Source organism: Puma concolor, chromosome C1 (genome assembly GCF_028749965.1).
Source record: "Puma concolor isolate L17-30 chromosome C1, mPumCon1.1.hap2, whole genome shotgun sequence".
Taxonomy (NCBI): domain Eukaryota; kingdom Metazoa; phylum Chordata; class Mammalia; order Carnivora; family Felidae; genus Puma; species Puma concolor.
The window spans coordinates 163,366,156-163,386,402 of NC_141674.1; the positions used below are offsets into that span (position 1 = coordinate 163,366,156).

The following is a 20,247-nucleotide window of genomic DNA, read 5'->3' on the forward strand; positions in this document are numbered from 1 at the left end:
AAAAATATCCAAAATTCAGTCATAATGTTAACTTTTCCTTTCCTTTTCACTCTGCCCTTATCATGATTAGACCTACACAAACTCAAAACATAACTTTTTCAACTCGTGCCACGGTTACCAAAGTATGTCTTACATTAGCATTTTCAAGAATCTTCATGTAAACTCACATTTTTAATAAATCAAAATATTCTGCACTGCTTTAACTGCGGAAATAAAAACAAGGTTTGCAAAATGGGATTATTACAATTAATGTGAATCAATGTGGACTTAGAATTAAAAGATTTTTTTTCAAAAGTTTTATTTAATGAGCTCATTTTCAGGAGAAAATCAGTCATCTGCTAGGGCCTCTACTCCTCCCTTTTCAAGTAAATATCCCTTCTCCCAATAATTTGTCTGAGATCAAGAATCTGTGAACAAAAGGTGAAGAAAAATGAACCATACAGATTTTTCTTACCCCATACCACTGCAAATATTTTAAATGCATAGGAATACAACAAACTCAAAAGAAAAAAAATAGTGTTTTATTAACTACCACACTGTTATAATACACTTTAAACGTACAATAAGGTAGCCTTTAAGTTTGAGGTGGTCTTAAGAATAACAAATGAACAGAATTCCAAATTTTGAAATAGGTGAACTGCTGCAGTTATAGGTATACATTTAGGAAAATTGTATAGCTCTTACAAGACCAGCAATGAAACTTTATTTTGTACATTTTTTAATAATTGAAAATATAAACAATAATTAAAAAATAAAAAGAAAATACAGCATAATAAAAAACATACATTTCTCAATTAAATGTACTGGATACATATAAATTTTAAGGGAAGAAGCAAAAAAGGAAAATGGTTGATATTTAAGTGCAGACTGACTACCTAGACAAAAAAAAAAAAAAAGACTTAAAAAAATATCATAAACCTCTAGTTTTCTATGACTAATATCCATATGGTTGGAGTATCGTCACTATGGAAGTGATTTTATGTTTGCATATGTTATACTTTACTGGTAATTTACATGATGGCTTTTAAGGCCCTGGCAGACATATGGTTTTTGGAAACAAGATTGGATTTTAAAAAAAAAAAAAAAAAAAAAAAAAAAAAATCACTGCTAAGACGCAATACACCTTATTTTTTTTGGTCCTCCAATATTCAAGAAAAGGGATAATTCACTTTAACATTTTCTTACCACCCAAATGCCTCAACCTATACATTTTAAACTTTTTTTTTAAACATTGGTTATATTGCCCAACTTCGTTATTGAAAGAATATTAACAAGACATTATTTTGGCAAATTAAATCTTAAACATGGCTTTTCAACAGGATTTTAAAAGGTGACTATCCCTAGAGTTCCATGTTAAAATGTAGTTTTCAAAATCTTACAAGAGTAATGCTTAAAATATTGTACATAGTTAACCTAATTAAAATAATTAGCTTCAAAATGACAAATTGATAAGCTAAGTAAAGCCTACACTATGTAACATTTGCTTGGAAACTTGATTTGTCAGTTATGCATAATAAAAATTCCAGTCATCAAGAAAATTACAAAAATTTTTTTATCATAACATGATTTCTTTCACCCACCAACTTTTTTTTATCTTACAATAGATAAATACCAACATGTTCTCATTTTTACACTAAACCACACAGGATTGATGCATTTGGTTAGACTACCATTCGCATTGTTAAATTCAATTTTCTCTTTATATAACTTGGTAAAATTTCATTTCTTCTAGATTCCAAAAGTACCTACAAAACCCATGCAATTTTACCATTTTTAATATACTATGGAATATCATACAAAGTAAGGCATTTCAGTGTCATGTATAACCAAGTTACTGTCAATCCAAAAATTTTTGCACATCAATAAAAAGATATCTAAGAACTTAGGAACAATATTCTTCTCACTACTGTATAAAAATAACCACAATGAATAAGTATTTGTGTAATATTTACTCCATTGTCTCGTTTCCAGAAACTGTGACAAGCTGTAAAGGTATTTCAGTGTTGGTAAGGATATCCTGATTGCTGGTGGTGGAAGTATTAACAGTTCCTATCCCTGAAACAGAACCTTGTTGAATATTTGCAAGGATAAGTGTTGTTCCTCCTGCAGTAATCAAAGCATCGTCTCGCGCAGCTTCCACAGATGCCAGCACTGTACTGCTAGAGTGAATACCTTTTTTATTCTGATGTGTTTTAATATGTTTGGCAAGGTGGTCACTTCTCATAAAGCGTTTTGAACATTCTGGACAAACAAATTTCTTCTCACCTGTTAAAAAGAAATTAGGTTACTTAGTTTTTTAAATTCAACATGAATAGACTGATCATCTGCTGAGAAAGAAAATAAGCCAACACTGACAGAGACAAGAAGCAGAGTTCAGTTCCATTAAAAGTGTATTCGTTTCGTGAGCGGTCCTTGCAAGATTTCTCACATAGAGTACTCTTCCCTCAAAATAAATCTGTCCTCTTTACTTCTGAATGAAAAGTGATCTTCAAAGTTATAGACTGATATCTGGATACGATTTGAATACCTCAGCTATGCCAATAGTTTGTTTTGAAACATCTGTTAGAAGACACCGTACAGCTAAAAAATGACCATCTGCAAAGAGCACACTGTTTTAAGCTATATTTAAGGTATTATTAGCATGTCGTATCCACGATACTAAACCTTTTAAATGTGAATTCAAGGAACTACACAGGGTACTTAAGATTAAAGCAAAAACATAGCCTGTGCTCCAATAAGACTGATAATCCCAGGAATAATGGAGATGGCTAGCTGATGTGATTTTAGCTGGAATAGTCAAGAGCAAGCCTGATATACCATGATGTTATAGTTAATTCAAGACCCTGATGCCTAACTTTATTTCCCCAGTATGAATAAAATCCTTTTTTAAATACAAAAGACTGACTGAACTTCTATTATGTTGAAGACAACTACAAAAGAGAATTACTGGAGGAAAAGGCAAAAGGCAAATCTAAAAGGAATCCAGAGAGAAATCAAGTAGTAAACAAATCTTGTATTTTGTGATTCTCTTCAAAATTCTTACCTATCTCTTATTTCAGCACCTCCACCTTAAGTAGGTCCTCATCAGACCTCACGCCTGAACTATGCTGCAGTGACACCCTAAGTCATTCCCCCTCTCCTATCCAGTCAGTCAATGGCAGACAAATCTTCCTTAAATACCAAATCGTATCAGTGTGAAACTTCACCATGACACTAAGTGGTACGGAAATATAAGAATAACTTGCAGATTATGAAATAGATTCTCTACTGCCTAACTTAAAAGGACCTCCATAACATAGCTCAATCCTACTTAACAGAAATGTGCTATATAGAATCTCACCTTCACTCATGGCAAATGGTCTCTCACCTCTTCTATTCACATATCATTCTATTCTTCTGGGAAGGTATGTCCCAAAATTTCTTTTGGAATTAATCCTGAGAGATGCTCCACAGAAAAATGGCACAACAATCAAAGGAGGCTGGGAAATGCTACACATACTACATCTCCCAACTTAAGAGATGCACAGTCTTCTTAATGTTCAATTAATGGTCCTAAGAGGTGTTGCCTTGAAGGTAGCTGGACTAAACCCTGTTTAACTCAGTGTTTCTCACATTTATTTGATCACAGACTTTTTTGTCCCCTTTTATGTTATTCCTTTTTATATCCTGATCAAATTCCACAGAGGAAAATTCTGTTACCAGGCCACTTTAAGGTCCCAGCCCACTGCCCAACAATGTCTTACTATCCCATGCAACACTGATCTCTGTCTCTAAGTATACTTGACCTATTTTCTTATTTTGTTTGCTGCAACTTGAAACAGGTTAAGCTCATCTGTCTAACCTGACAAATAAGACAGAAAATAAGTAGCACATGTAATATATATACTACTACATACTTCACAGGTTATTTTATATATTTAAAGACAATGTAGAAGGTATGAAAGTAGAGTGAGAGCTTATCTGCTTACTCTAACAGAGAACCTGGATTTGAATCCAGATCTAGGACCAACACTTTCATTTCACCATGCTTCTTCCTTCTAAGCTTTATTGTAACTATAAATATATATTTTTCAATTCTTCAGAGTTGAGCATAGACTGATGAACACCTTGACCATTATATGGTAGCAGGAGAAAACTCTAAGATACATTAAATTAGGATTTAGTTGGAGTCACTCCTAGGCTCACTTCATGTAACAACCCCACAATACCATGAAAAACAATCAAACAGAAGAGTTCTTCCATCAATAATGCCCTGGTTATTCCTCATTGAAATGTTTTTTGCTTACCTCACAGATACTAAAACGAGAAAAGGTAAAATACTTCAATTTATCAGAAAAAAAAAAGAATTATTCTTTAGCATGTTGAAGAAAAATAAAGACAGATCAAGAGTAAAAGCACACAACTAATTTAAAAGGTTAACATAATAAACAAGAATTGCATAAATGTGGCTTAAGACATTAAACAACGTTACAGCAAAACAAAAAAAGCTAACTATATAAAAAAAAAAAAAAGCTAACCAAAGTCTGCATAAAATAAAATGTTATTTTACAAGATAAACCATATTGGCTTATTTGGAATTACTGTTCTTAAATTGGTATTACTGAAGATAAAAATTGAATGTAACTAGTTATATTTTAAAAGATTCAGATCAGTAAGATGTGGGGAGAGGGGGGAAACTTCAAGATACTATGTAGCCCTATAAGTCATTTTTTTTTTCAGTTAAAAGTAAATATTAGTAACCTGTATGTGTTCTTCTGTGCCTCTGTAATTCATCACTTCGAGTAAATCTTTTACCACAGAACATCCAGTTACAAACAAAAGGACGCTCCCCAGAATGCCAACGCAGATGAGCTCTCAGATGTGAGGTCTTCCCATAGACTTTACCACATCCTGGTATATGACAAATGTGTTGCTTCTTTTTTCCAAGATTGGTACCTCTAAAAAACACACAGAGAATAATATATACTTCTATGGAAATATTCAAGTAAACATTACTACTTCTATATTCCCAAGCTGAATTTCAAATCGAAGACGTTAACGCCATGAGGTCAATCAGAAACCAAGACCATTTAAGATCAATTTAAATTTAAAAAAATGTGTGTGTGTGTGTGTGTATGTATATATATATATACATATATATATACATATATATATATACATCTCAAACATGTAATATCACATTATTAATTTTACTTCAGATTTAATGTGATTGCTGTCCAAATGTAAACATATTCAAGAATTATATAATTTAAAAGGACATTTCATAAAGACAGATTGTACAAATAAAGCTACTTAAGTATTCTGTCAGAACCATTCACAAATTCAATGCATAGGCCCAATCCATGTCCTAGTGGTATAAGAAACTAAATAGTCTCTTCAAAGTCACAATGTCAGCTAATTTAAAAATTAAATAAACCAAGAAATGACTACATAACCAATCACAGGTACAATAAAAACGATAGGCACCTTAAGCAGACTTTAAATTAACATGACTTAAGCATATTTATTCCTTTATTTGTATAGCCACACCCTGAATATACACGGAGACTTGGGAGAAAATCGTAAAAAAAAAAAAAAAATCTAGACAAAGCTACTGTCATAGCTCCCTTAGCACTACAGAAAATAAATATAAATCAAAATTATCTTTATAGTTAAAATTCCTTTCATATTAACCATGCAAAGATACCCCAAATTACACATCAGAGATATAATAAAATACAGTTTCTCCACAGCATAAAATTTGACATTTGTTACATTTCAGTATTTGATACCAAGAACAGGGTTTGGGAGATATGTGCTTAGATGAATGAACACACGTATTTTAGCCTAAGCAAGAAGAAAACTTTTTTGATTCCAGAACTGATATTCAAATAGTATTAAACACTATAGAAAGTGTTATTTCCCAAGCTTTAAAAAAAAAAAAAAAAAAAAATTGGGCTGGTTACTAAATAAAAATAAATGAGTTTATAAAAAACACGACACTTTAGACTGTCAAAATCATATAAACTCTGCAATGTTTCGGAGATTTAAAAAAGGTACATTTAAGACCCCCCGCCCCGACTTCCCCTCCTCCCCCAATCTCACAGTCTAGGTATATAGCCTGTAAACTGTCCATAAGCCTGAAAATCCTCCTTTATATATTATACCTAGCGTTTTTCAATTTTTACTGGAAAAATGCATATTTCCCCACATTTATATTTTAATGTACTCACACTCAGTAGCATGTGAAATTGCCATAGGACAAACAGTGCTAAACGGTGCAGTGCTGGCTGTTAGATGCCATAGGTGTTCTGAACAGGGAGACATCAATGTGGGCTCCAGTAGTTAGAGAAGGCTTCGTGGAAGAGGTGGGTAGGATTTAGATAGAAAGAAGGGAAGGCATTCCAGGCAGAGGAATAGCATAAGTAAAGACAAGGAGGAGTCATGCTGTTGTCTTAAGGGCAAGGACGTCATAATCTAACACAATTCTAGTTTCTGCTCCAGTCCACCCCCAATTTCTATAACTCTCTTCCAAGAGCTGAGTTGAGTGAAACAGGTTTTTCTGGCTCACCTGCAATGCCAAAGTATTAACCAAAGCCAATATTTCATTTAATTTAGTTTTTAAAATTTATTTTATTCTTACACAGCCCTAAGAAAAAAGAGTAATGTTTGTGGTTATTGGTGTAAAAACCAATTTCACATATTGTGTTCACCATAGCAATTTCACAGAGAACCCAATTCAGTTCACTCTTGTACTCATGACTTCTTGCCTCTATGCTAAGTGTACCACTCAGGTGAATCCATGTGCTTTTATAAACTCAAAAGTGCTAAATACTTTACTAACTAAGCAAAATTTAGCTTGAGAGCACTAACAAAGCACAAGATTGTAACAAATTACAGCAACAAATCTGGGTTCTCAAAGAACCAAAGAGCCCGGGAGAGGTATTTTCAACTGAATTATAAGAAAATGAGAAATACTATTTGAAAATGGGACAGGCATCTGGGGGGGGGGGGGGGGGGGAGATGGGGACAGGATGCACACAAATATATCTAATTTAAGGGAAAAGCCTAACACCCGGGTCCAAATTTCTATTTAAAAAGGAAATTTTATTCAAGATAAGATCTAGATATGTTAGATATGGATTTATGACACGTGATGTGAAGGAAAAGAACTTTCTCAACAAATAAATATAAAGGTAATAATAGAAGATTTAGTCGTAAGTTTTCTTCTTGATTTATGTAATCAAACCACTAACACCTATACCATCTAGAAAAAACAAACAACTTTGAGTTTCTATTCCTAATTGCCTAAACTTGTTCTCAATAGTTTAACAATGCCAAGACAGAGTGACACAATAAATAATGCTGAATTCTCAGTATGGGAATTAAGAAAAGTGAAGTAAATCAAGTACTTTCTTTTGCTTGGAATGGAAGAAATGAGACACCAACTGAAATTGCTGACAGATTTTGCAAAATAACTTAATTTTTAAAATATGGACTGATGTTTAATCCACACAAACCCCACATAACAATAATGCTTTTAGAATTTATTCTACTTTATTAAAATTACCTGCCTCTTCCACTAGAGTAAAAAGTTTCTGAGGGCTGGTTCTGCTTAATAAGTATTGGTTAAATGCCCAGATGAATACAATTTTTAAATATTTAACTATATTTTACACCTTGCTCAAGAAGGTAAACAAAATTTTGTTCTCTGAATATTCCACTTGATATATGTGTATTTTTAAGAATACAGCTGAGGGAAAAAAGGCCAATATTCTAAAATTTTTAAAGTACTGCCCACCTCACCTTTGCAGAACCCTTTAGAATGCTCTGGATTTACTGTATGCTATGCTTCTACTAATTAGATGCAACAACTATCAATGATACAATTTTGCCTGTCATGTATATATCAGTTGAAGTTTGTTCAAATGAGCTCTAAGAAACCATAGTTTTTTTTCTTAAGAGCTTCCATTTTGATTATTTAGAATAATTTTAAAAAACGAACTCACAAAAGTTCTAGAAAAAATAAGTCTTTTTTTTTAAGGTATTTCATAAAGACTGATTCACTAAAACTTTTGTGCATAAAACAAAGTTTGCAAAGTTTTAAGTGGTGGAACTCTTCTTTTACTTGTATAACAATGCATTATACAAACTACTGACAAAGTTGAAAGGCAATGTAAAACTAGGAAAAAATATCTGCACATATGACGGTTAAACACACGAATTAACAGATTCACAAAAGACAATTCACAAAAGAAATCTTAAAATGGTAAAATAACACACCAAAAAATGTTCAATCTCACAATGTAACAAAAAATATACTAAATGAAATAATAATGAGGAATTATTCTTCATACCAGACTTTAAAAGGTATTAAAAAAATGATGAAATCCATTGTTGGCAAGGGTGTGGGAAAGCAGATACTTTCATACACCACTGGTAGGAGTCTAACTTGAAACAGATAGAAAAGCAGACAATTCCCTTCGATCCAACAATTTCACTTCTGCCAACTTACAGTGATGAAGTAATCAGACAAAGGTGCAAAAATGTATGTGTAAGATTAGAATGACAGCAATAAACTCTCAAAAAAGATGTTAAATTCTTATGCATCCATACAACAGTATTAACAGCCATTAAAAACTTGATGTAGACTCTATACAGACTTGGAAATATGGTCACAAAAATTGTCAAAATAAGAGCAGACATGTAAACAGTGAGAATGATTCCACTTTAAAAGATACGTAAAGTCTGAAAGGCTATATACAAAAATGTTATAATGGTTATCCTGACATGGGGTAGAAGTTTGGTATTGTTTTAATATTCTTCTAGATTTCTGAATTTTTATGAGCACATACTAGTTTAATAAATACAAATCTAAAGGAAGTTCATTTTCAAGAAAATGCGTTAAGTAAAATATAGGCCAGATCTTGACCCTCAATTAGATTGGACTTTCACGAACAAATTTATCTTTAAAGTTCCTCTAAAAAGCAGAGTAAATTTCAGAAAAGTTATTGTCTAACCAAACTTATTTAAATTGGCCAAAACATGTCAAAGAATAAATAATATTTCAAACAAATAATTACCCAGTAAATAAAAATACCTAAGGATCTGATATAGAAGCAAATCCACTCAAGAGGTAGTAAGTACAGTTTAGTGGTTAATGCTCTGGAGTAAGAAACTGGGTCCAAATCCCAGTTGCATGTTGCTCTTAAGAATCATTCAACCTCTCTGTGCCTCATTTATAAGACTTTCTAACATCTAAAACTCAGTAAGCCCTCAATGTTAGCAGTTATTAGTCACTGTTACCATCATTGTGAATGGGCTGGCCAATGTACAAATCAACTAATGACACCAACTCGAAGGCAGATAGACTCTATTTCTATTAGCTTAAGCTCATTAACTGTGTTAATAGTATATTTTGTCTATTTATGGCATATTTCTGAGAGAGATGTGTTAAGGCTTTTCACTATGACTAGGGATTTGATTAGTATGTCATTAAGAGTCGTATCAGTTTCTGCTCTCTATATATTTCAATGTTATGGGGGGAAAGTATCGTAACTATTACATCTCCTTTGGTGAAAACTTCGTATTATTAAGAAACCTACCCCTATTTAACCATGTGATGATTTTCACCCTGATCCTTCGTTGTCTGACAGTAACACTGCTATCCAAGTTTTCTTGTTAACATTTGCCTAATAAATCTTTTTCCACCCCTTCAACATTCCTGTGCCAATTTATCTGAGATGCTCCCTATAATTAACGTAAGGCTGGATTTTGTTTTTAAAATACAATCTGAGTTTCAAGGTCTTAATTATTAAGCTTAATCCATCCACATTTAATATAATCAGTGATCTGTTTTGAGTTTTTCCTGTCATGTTATTCTGTCTTAACATTTATTTTTTTAAAGTACAGAATTAAAATACTACAGTTCCACTTTCTTAAAAAATTCCATCATTAAGGCTTATTATTCATTTCTGTTGAAAATAGAAAATGTTTATGCTTATCAACTATTTCTGAACTTATTTTTATATAACTGCTATTCTCAAGCTAAAAATCAACTCTTTATCTGTATTTAGGCAAATCTCATTGCTGGTTTGCAAATAGGCTAATTTCTCATATGGGCCTGTTAAATGGCATCTGTTACATTTCTTTTTAAGGCAAATTAAGTAACTTTAGTTTTAAAAAAGGCACTTCGATCTGAAAATTCTATCTTACATATTTTGTCCCCTAACTTTTTCTGCCACACTCATACAGACATACACACAAAATGATCATGTAATGAGAAATTTCCCATAATTAAGTGATACCGCATGCAGTATTTCAAAAATTAGGGTGATGATATTAGCAGTGTTAAAAAAAAAGAGTATGTTTCATATGTGCATACCTCCCACCACCTTCTTTACAGTTGGGACAGGTGCAAGCTACCCTTCGAAGTCTTTTTCCTTCTTGATGTTGTTGGTCCCCTTCTTCATCTACCACCTGCACTCTTAAGTGTGTTAGATCATTGGTATTCAATGTAGAATCACCACTGAGCTGCCACTCTTCAGGATCAGGTTCTTCTTCCTTGATCCTAATATCTAAAGAAAAAAGCAAATACAGATGAGAAGCAGCCCACTGGCCCAAAAAGCATGAGATGTGAGCCTCTCTAAGGTAAAGTGAATACTATGTAAAAGTCAAAAATCATGTCTATGGAACATAACCATTGGTCCTAAACATAATCATTGGTTCTCATTTCTATCTTACTCTAAATATCAAAGAATTCAGCCAAAAAGAGAATAAAGCCAGCATGAGAGCTTGCTTTTTAAAAGATTTATTAAGAAAAGTAATTTTCATATGTGGAATTTAAGATACAAAACAGATGAACATAAGGGAAGGGAAGCAAAGATAATGTAAAAACAGGGTGGGGGACAAAACATAAGAGACTCTTAAATACAGGGAACAAACAGGGTTGCCGTAGGGGCTGTGGGTGGGGGGATGGGTTAAATGGGTAAGGGGCATTAAAAGGAGGGCACTTGTAGTACTAGGTGTTATACACAGGGGATGAATCACTGGAATCTACTGCTGAAATGATTATTGCACTACATATGCTAACTAACTTGGATGTAAATTAGAAAGGAAGGAAGGAAGGAAGGAAGGAAGGAAGGAAGGAAGGAAGGAAGGAAGAAAAAGACATTTTTTTTTAAGCAAGCGAAGGCTAAATCACAAGCAATCTGAAACTTCAATTATATACTCGTTCAGCTTATCAATAAATCCAACAGTCAATTCAGATTGGAGCAAATTCTAAAACCCTTCACAGCCTATATCAATCGTTCCTATCAATAGGTACTATGTGAATGCAAAAGAAGGGATCATTCACTTGAAACTGTTACTCACAAATCTAACCTTTAAATTAAGTCATCATTACTAAAATATCTATAATGGCCACGATGTCACTATGGAAGGAGACAGAAATATGAGAGACAGTTTCTATTTTCAAGGAGTTTTATTACAAACCAGATTGGGAAACAAAATGAGGAGGCAATGGTAAGGAAGAATGGACATGGCAGGAAGCTGTGTCATTTTCTCAGCAGAGCCAAACATCTTTATATCGATAATGATACAACATCATTTTCTACATGAAAACGAAGAGGTTTTTCATCTCAGAAAACTTTTTTAAAGAAACAATACAGGATTTAAAACAAACACTGAATATAACCATCTTCGGTAAAGCAAATTCTCACAGATTTTTATTCTGATTTATGTAGTAAACCAAAAATCTTAATGGAAAATTATTATTTTAAATCCAAATTAGTCACTAATAATTGGGGCAAAAATAGCTTTAAAAAAATCAAATGTGTCTTGTAACTGCTGAATTTAAACTAATGAAAACTAGAATGTATAACCAACAACCAAGAAAAACACCTCAAACAGTGTAAAACTAGTTTATTTTATCAGGATAACCACAACAAAGTATCGGGGGGGGGGGGGGGGGAGTAGGAAGAAAGGGAAGCATGGCATGGGCAACAGGGTAGAGAGCAGTGCCATTCACCAAAATAGGAAATACTGGAGAAAGACCAAGTAGAATTAAAGAAGGACAGTTAATGAGTTCAAGGTTCAAGACCATGGAGTCTGAACAAGTACAGAAGCAGGACCTATACCTTTGGAGCTCAAAATAGAGGCAAGTGCTGGAGATACAGAAATTATCGGTATATATACAGTGATGGGAGTCTTTCCAAAGAAGTAGGTTAGATCACTCCATGACTATAAAGAGGATGAGAAAAGAAAGTAGCCAGTGAGGAATACAAACATTTAGGGAACAGGCAAAAGAGGAGGAACCTGCAAAGGAAATTAGTATCCAGGAAAATGTGCTACATCAATGAAAGAATGTGTTTCAAGGAAGAAAGGAAGTGGTCAACATCAAATACTGCAAATAAGTTAAGAAAGAAACTAAGAAAGTGGGCAAGAAGTGCGAATGTGTTTAATAACAAGTACAGATAAGTTCTTCAAGAAGTCTGGTTTGAGAGAGAGACAAAAATATGGCAATAGAAGCTTGAGAGGACCAAAGAGGAGAATTAAGGGGAGGGAGTGTTTTGTTTTATTTTTAAAGACACAAAAAACTTGAACATGTTTAAATGCTTATGAGAAAGATCTATTACAGAGAGACTGGTTGAAAATACAGGATTTTGAAACCCCTAAAAAGTGAGGAGGGGATGATGACCCATAGAACCTACAAGTTCAGCTGATGGAGCACAGCCACAACTCCCTCTACAAGCACATCTGTTCATCCCATAAGTAATTAGCTGCTATGTGCTGTGAACAATGCTAGACTCCAGATGCAGAGAGAATTCGATGGCTAGAAATGGAAGGAAAATTGGTTTCTATTTGCTCAGTGAAAAGATGAAGAATTACACTATATATAAAATTCCTCCAAATACAAAACATAAATGTGTATTGACTTCTGTTCCTTTATAATCTGATGTCCATCTGTATCACTATGACCAGATACGTAAGTACTTGCACAAATATTGCATAATACTAGCTTTGTAAGTTAAAGAAAAGACACAGTACATGGATACCACATATCCAGAGTAGAGTAAGTTTGAAGTCCACACATGAGGCAGTTTATCAGATGTTTTTAAAGCTGCTCATCTTACATTATTTGTGATGAGGCAGCAGGTAAAAAGGAGGACAAAATACTAATACCAAGGATGGATAAAGCAGTCTAGAGAGACAGAAGACTTGAAGACACCAAAGAGAAGAAAAAAAAGCAATTGATGAGAGAGGGCAAGAATGAAATGCAACTTGACTGAGGGAATGAAGATATTATATAGCACGTTCCTGCCCCCCATTGCTAGTTCTCTTACTGGAACCTACAAAATTGTTTAAACATTGTGTCATGGACATAAATACTCACAATTTAGTGTCCTTTCTTACTGAATCTGAATACAGCACAAGCAAAAAAACTTCACATGTAAATTGAACCCATCTTGTCCACCAACCAACCTTCTCCTTTAGTTGACAGCATTACAAGTCACCTAATTTTTCGGACTATCAACTCTAGCTGAGTCCTGTCAGTCCATTGCCAGCCTCTCATCTTCCTCTTTTGCTAATCCATCTTCTCCACAGCCTCTAAAATGTTCTTCTTAAATAAAAATCTAATGACATCACCTTCCTGATAACCATACTTACACTAATTCTCTATTTTCTACAGTATAAAGACCACACTCATTAACTTGGTATTCAAGAATGTTCTCAACCTGGCCCCAGCCTGGTCTTCCAAACCTCACTATTAAAAACACTGAAATTCTCAGGGCTCCTGGGTGGCTCAGTGGGTTAAGCATCTGACTCTTGATTTTGGTTCAGGTCATCATCTCACAGCTCATGGGATCAAGCACCACACACATCAGTGGGAGCCTGCTTGGGATTCTCTTTCTACCCCTCTTCCACTTGCACTCTCTCCCTCAAAATAAATAAACAACAATAAAAAACAAACAAACCACTGAAATTCTCACCATTTTCAGAATACATGCCCTCTCTCAATGTCACTCCCTTGTGTGTGCATCTTGCCTGGGCTGTTTTCTATCTCTTTTCCTTTTTCATCGAACTAACCTCGATTTATCCTTAAAGGCTACTTCAAATGTCATCTCTTTTATATATACTTATGGTAGAATTATATTTATTGGCTCATACATCCCTTTAGATATTGAGTGCTTCACTCCAAAGTGCTCAGAAAATACAATCTGACTAAATGAACAAAAACTTCCCTAAGGAGGAACTTCCAATATAGGCAATAATCTACCTGGAGAGACTTTGCCCTCTGCTTCTCTATGCTCCTTCTATCTGCAAATAATACATAAAGAGAAGTGTTTTTTTTTATAAGATTAAAAGTCATTTCATAGGGACAGGACCACTAAGTGTTCACTAAAAATAATAGATTAATTGCCCAAAATGTGTTACACCAATTTTTAAAATCACTCCACTTGTTCATACGCAATCTGGGGTATTTTAGAATCTTAATGATAAAATTAATTAACCCAATAAATTGGAAATAATTCCCCTTTGCTAACTGCATATCATTTTAATTACAGACACCTTAAAAATAAGTCTCCAGTACTAGGCAGTCAAGGTTACATCTTCCTCAATAGCTGAGTGTAGACGACAGGAAAATATTTTTTACTGTGCTCTATATTAATGTCTTACATGTGGTACCTAATCATTCTTAGAAATCTATTTGTAAGGCTCAGAGGAAAGGGAAGTAATAATCCATCAAAATAGACCATACAAGTATGAAGAAGTACCCAGTATTATTAGGTATCAGGAAAATAAAAAGCAAAATCACAATGAGGTATCATACCACCACAATGGCTAACATTCAAAACAGACCAGGCCAACTGTTGGCAAAGTAGTGGAATAACTAAAACTCTCCCACACTGCTAGTGGGTGTATAAATCGGTGTAATTTTAGAAAACCTTTTGACCACATCTTCTAAAACTAAACCTATGCATACCCTATAACCCAAGCAATTTCACTCCAACAGAAATGCATACACTAAAAGTTCACCTTAAATGAAACAATTCCAATGTCCACCAGTATTAGAATGGAAAATAAATCATAATATATTCATTCATACAGTTAAATGTGTTAAAACAATGAAAATTAACAACCTATATGCAACAGGAATGAATGTCACAAACATAATTTAAAACAAAAGGCTCACATTTTTCTCTCTCTGTCTCTCTAGAAATTCTATTTTTATATAAAGCTTAAAACAGGTAAAACTACTCTACGGTGACTGCCTATCTTTAAAAAGGGGTAATAACTGGGTCTAAGGAGACTGCTGGTTTGTTCATAATGTCCTATATTTTGATATGGGTAATTTTTCCTAGGTGTTCATTCTATAAAAATTCATCAAGGTACACACATATGATTTTACATTTTTCTGAATGTGTATTATACTTCAATATAAATATTATTCTAAATAAAAATTTTTTTGAGTAATCTATAGATTACTTAGGAATTCTGTGTCAATCAGCTTCTTTTGTTGCGGCTTCATCTCTAGTTCCTTATAATCAACTAACACCTTTCCCTGACATAGGAATTTAAAACAAAACAAAACAAAACAAAACAAAAACCTTTAAGAGATGAGTGTGCTCTAAAAATTAAGCCCATAAACTGAAGTTTAGAATATAATATTATTCACTTAACAAGTATGTGAGTGACAATAATGTGCCAGGCACTGTTGTAGGTTCTAAGGATAAACAGTTAATACAACAGTTACCTTCATCAAGTTTCCTATTTAGTTGCGAGAAGACAGAACAATTAAGTAAATACACAGCATTTTAGGTGATAAAGTGTAATGAGAATGGTAAAGAGAGCAGGAAGTGAAAGGAGTGAAATACTAGCTGTTTTAAATAGAGGGGTCAGAGAAAACTGCCTGGAGGCAAAGGATGAGCAAGGTGGAAGAAAGTATTCTGGGCAGAAGGAAAAGCAAGTTGGATGCATGTTTGGTGTATTCAAGGAAAAGCAAAGAGGCCTGTGTGAGTAGAATGAAATGAATATGGAGAAAGTGTAGTAAGAGATAAGATCACAAAGTAAAAATGTGGAAGAGGAGGAGAGATGACCATATATGATGTTACACATTGCATATTACACATTGCATATTATAAGGACTTTACATTTCATTCAGAGTGAGGGAAGCCACCAAGGCATTAGGAGTAGAAGGGTGATATAATTTAAATTACATCTTACTAAAATAAATTCAGTATCACTCTGGATGCTGCATTAAAGAGACTGTTGGGAACAAGGACATAAGTAGGGAAACTAATTAAATTAGGGAGCTAATATATAATTACCAAAGCAAAAGATGATAGTGGCCTAAAATTAAGGTGTTATTGAGGAAGTAGTAAGGACTGGCCAGTCAGGTAGAGTCCATGACATTTGCTAACAACCTGTTAATTACTAACAGGTTTTTTTGTGAGGTGTGAGAACAAGAAAGGAGTTAAAGACAATTCTAAGGTTTTTGTGCTGTGTAATAAAAGAGATGGAGCTGCCATTAACTGAGATAGGGTAGACTGGAAGGTGAAAAGACTGTGGGAGAAGGGTGCCAATCAGGCCCCCATTTTTGGATATGAAAGTTTGGAGGTGCCTATGAAATAACCAAATGATGATGCTCATCAGGCAGTTGATGGCTCTGGAGTTCAGGCAAAAGCATGCCCTGCAGATATAAATTTGGACATCCATCAGCATATACAGCTGATTATTTAGAGTGACTTGGAATGGAATACAGACAAAAGGAAACCCTGGGCACTTCAACGTTCACAAGTAGAGGAGACTAAAAGGAACCAGCCAGAGACAAGAGGAAACTAGTGTCCAGAAAGCAAGTGAAGCAGTCATTTCAAGAACATAATCATAGGTGTCAGTGCTTGATGAGTCAGGTAAAATGAAGACTGAGAAATGACTTTTGGATGTAAAAATGTGGTAATCACTGGTGATCTTGACAAAAACTGTTGCAGTAGAGAAGTTAGGACACAATCCTGCCTAGAGTAGATTGAAAGAATGAAAGATGAATTGCAAACAAGTACATACGACACTTCCCAAGAGTTATGCTGGGAAAGCAAGCATTCTAAGAATGTCACTGATGTTCCTAAGCTAGCCAACAAAGGCAGATTTAACATGTCTAGTAGCAAATACATGTATTAATATATACTAACAATATAAAAAATGAATATGCTTAAAAAAACAAACGTGCTTATTTGAAAGGACTTTGGGTACATAAGAAAAAACAAGTTTAAATGCAAAAAAAAAAAATTGAAGCAATATAAATAGAAATTCTCAAAGAGGGATGCCTGGGTGGCTCAGTTGGTTAAGCACCTGACTGTTGATTTTAGTTCAGGTCATGATCTCATGGTTGGTGGGATCATGCCCCACGCCAGGCTCTGCACTGACAGCATGGAGCCTGCTTGGGATTCTCTCTCTATTCCCCTCTCTCTCTCTGCCTCTCCCTGCTGGTGCACATGTGCAACGCTTTCTCTTTCTCTCAAACATTAAAAAAAAAAGAATGTTAAAATAAACAGCACTTTTTTTTAAAGTTTATTTATTTATTTTGAGAGGGGGGGGGGGGGGGGAGAGAATCCCAAGGGCTAGAACTCACAAACCCTGAGATCATGACCACAGCCAAAATCAGGAGTTGAAGGCTTAACCAACTAAGCCCAGGTGCCCCAATGGCACTATTTTTAAAATTATATTTACTCTCTACCTCAAAATGTTTAAATTTCCTTTTCATCTGGTTTGGTATATGGCAGTATTGTCTCACGTTTATGGTTGTTTTCATGGCCTACCATAATAAAACAAAATAGGAAGGAAGGGAGGGAGGGAGAAAAAGAGAAAGAGAAAGGAAGGAAGGAGGAAAGAAAGTTTGGCTGCTTTTGTGGATTAGGAAGATAAAGCCAGCCAGTGGTCTCCAAATCTTTGATTGGCACTATTAGTAAAGCTGTGAATATGCACCCCATAAATATTAAGCATATACACTCTAATTGACTATAAAATATTAGAAAACAAATACATGTAAGAGATTAACAATTTTAATTCTATTGTTAATTACAGTAGCTCAATATTAGATAATGCCACAACAAAATATTTAGGGCAAGATTCAATGTTATCAATAGCAGAGAGAAAGTGACTACTCTGCCATTTTCTTGGGTGTTCAGTGATGACTTCATTTTCTTTGCTAGTCAATGCATGGCTTCTTTACGTGGATATTAAAGACACTTGTCCACTTTAAAGGTTATTTAGTTAAAATCAGAAAATATAAATTCATTCAATTCAAGGATATATAAATAGCAATATGCAGCATCGTGCTAAAAGCATGTAAAAAGAGAGAGAGAGTGAGCAGGCATATCATATGTAACACAAACAGAGCTGACATGGAATCAATGAAGGCACCAGTGGTAATCTGTATGTATAATCAATATTAGTCAGGCATTAATAACCCAGGACATGCATAGATTTCTATTAAAAATATTACCAGAAAATGCTAAACGCTTCCTCCTAAGACTATTTATCAACAGAGCTAATAGAATATTTAAGATACATTCTTAACTGGTTTATCAAGTCTGGAATATGCATATTTAATTTAAATAAATAATACTAGATAAATATGAATTACCATACTGTTGATAAAATGAGATATTCTCCTTTATCAATAGTATATCATTAGGATTTTTGTTGTTCTTATCAAAGGCTTTCATATTCTGTCTTCAATTTTTTAAGCTCTGATGAAATTATTTCATTTGATTCTAAAGTTTTATTTACATTTTCCCTTTAATCAGTTTCACCTGCCATAAAAAAAAAAAAAAAAATCACCTGAACAGAATTATAGGATAATCCTACAAGATCTCATATATTATTTTAATTAGATTTTCACATTCATAATTATTCAGATTCCTAAGGATATGTGAGAGCTACCAAGTCTCTTTTTCCAATTTTTCTTTCAAGGAGCTAGTTCTAAACTCCAGACATTGATTCCTAGAAATATAACTGTGCTAGTCTAATCAAAAGAAATTAACACTTTAGGGGAAAGTTTTAAAACCAAACTTTATTCCTTTACCTATTTTAAACAAAATATATGTACATATATTATCTGTGCTTTAACATGAAGCAATCTCTTTCCCACAAATCCTATCTCTCTAAACCTAGATTATTCTTCTATGACTGCTCCCTTCCCCCTACTTAAAATTAATCTTTCATCTCTACTAATCTTTTTCAAATCCTCCTTCTCTTTTTTATAGCAGTTTTCAGAATCATCTTCAAAGCTTTTCTACCCAAGTAGAGATTATACAATAGGATTATTCATCCTAGTAAATATAGACAATAGAAGCTTTTATCAGATACACACACACACACAAATGTAAACATAATTAGAAATAACTGATTTTCTAATATGCCTTATAGAAGACTTCACTTTATAACCATACCACAAATATATGAGAAAAAGGCTATGTGACTTGCAATTAATATACTGTAAACAGTAAAATATTAAGTCTCTGTTAAAGGGAGCAACCTTACAAAAAAAGGCATATTGTACAGCCTTACAAAAAAAAAAAAAAAGGAAATCCTATCACATGCTACAATATGGATAAACTTGAAAATACTATATGCTAAGTGAAATAAGCCATTCACAGAAGAACAAATGCTGTATGATTCCACTAATATGAAGTATCTACAGTAGTCAAAATCACAGAAACAAAGTAGAAAGGTGGTTGCTAAGCACTAGGGAGAGGGAAGATGGGAAATGGATACAGTTTCAGTTTTACAAGAGAAGAGCTCTAGAGATCTGTCCCATGAAGGTTGAGTGTTAACTACAGAACTAGACACTTAAACATGGTTAAGATGGTACATTTAATGTGATGTGCTTTTTACAATAAAAAAAAAAAATCTGGAAAAATCTTCCCTGTTGCTTCCCACCATAGAGGACTTCATTTGAGGATCCTCACAGATAAAATCTTCAATGTCACAGATAACAAGTTCAGAATAACTGTAAAGGATACACATCAATATAAGACAGTACTGCAGACAGTATAAGGCTCCTCCCTTCCCCCATAAGTTTTACAGACTAGTTTTCCTCTCTCCCTCAGATAAGAAGAGACTTTAAAGTTACTCTAAAGTTTAAAAAAAAAAAAAAAAAAAAGATAAAAGTTGTTCTCTACCACATCCCCAGGTTAAAATACCAAAAAGGATGACAGTTTCCAATAATCCTTGACTGCTAAGGAACAGCAAGAAAGTGATCTGTTA

The 20,247-nt window shown here is 33.8% G+C and overlaps 1 protein-coding gene across 1 annotated transcript in view; it reads right to left on the bottom strand.

Moving 5' to 3' along the window:
• Positions 1 to 499: 499 nt before the first annotated feature.
• The window catches only part of SP3 (Sp3 transcription factor), a 60,171-nt gene continuing 40,423 nt past the window's right edge, over positions 500 to 20,247 (bottom strand). Inside the window, exons 5-7 of the mRNA XM_086718923.1 lie at positions 10,364 to 10,556; positions 4,741 to 4,937; positions 500 to 2,265 (exon numbers count right to left, since the gene is read on the bottom strand). Of these exons, the coding sequence (XP_086575049.1) occupies positions 1,949 to 2,265; positions 4,741 to 4,937; positions 10,364 to 10,556 (707 nt within the window). The 3' untranslated portion in view covers positions 500 to 1,948. The remainder of the gene's footprint in view (positions 2,266 to 4,740; positions 4,938 to 10,363; positions 10,557 to 20,247) is intronic.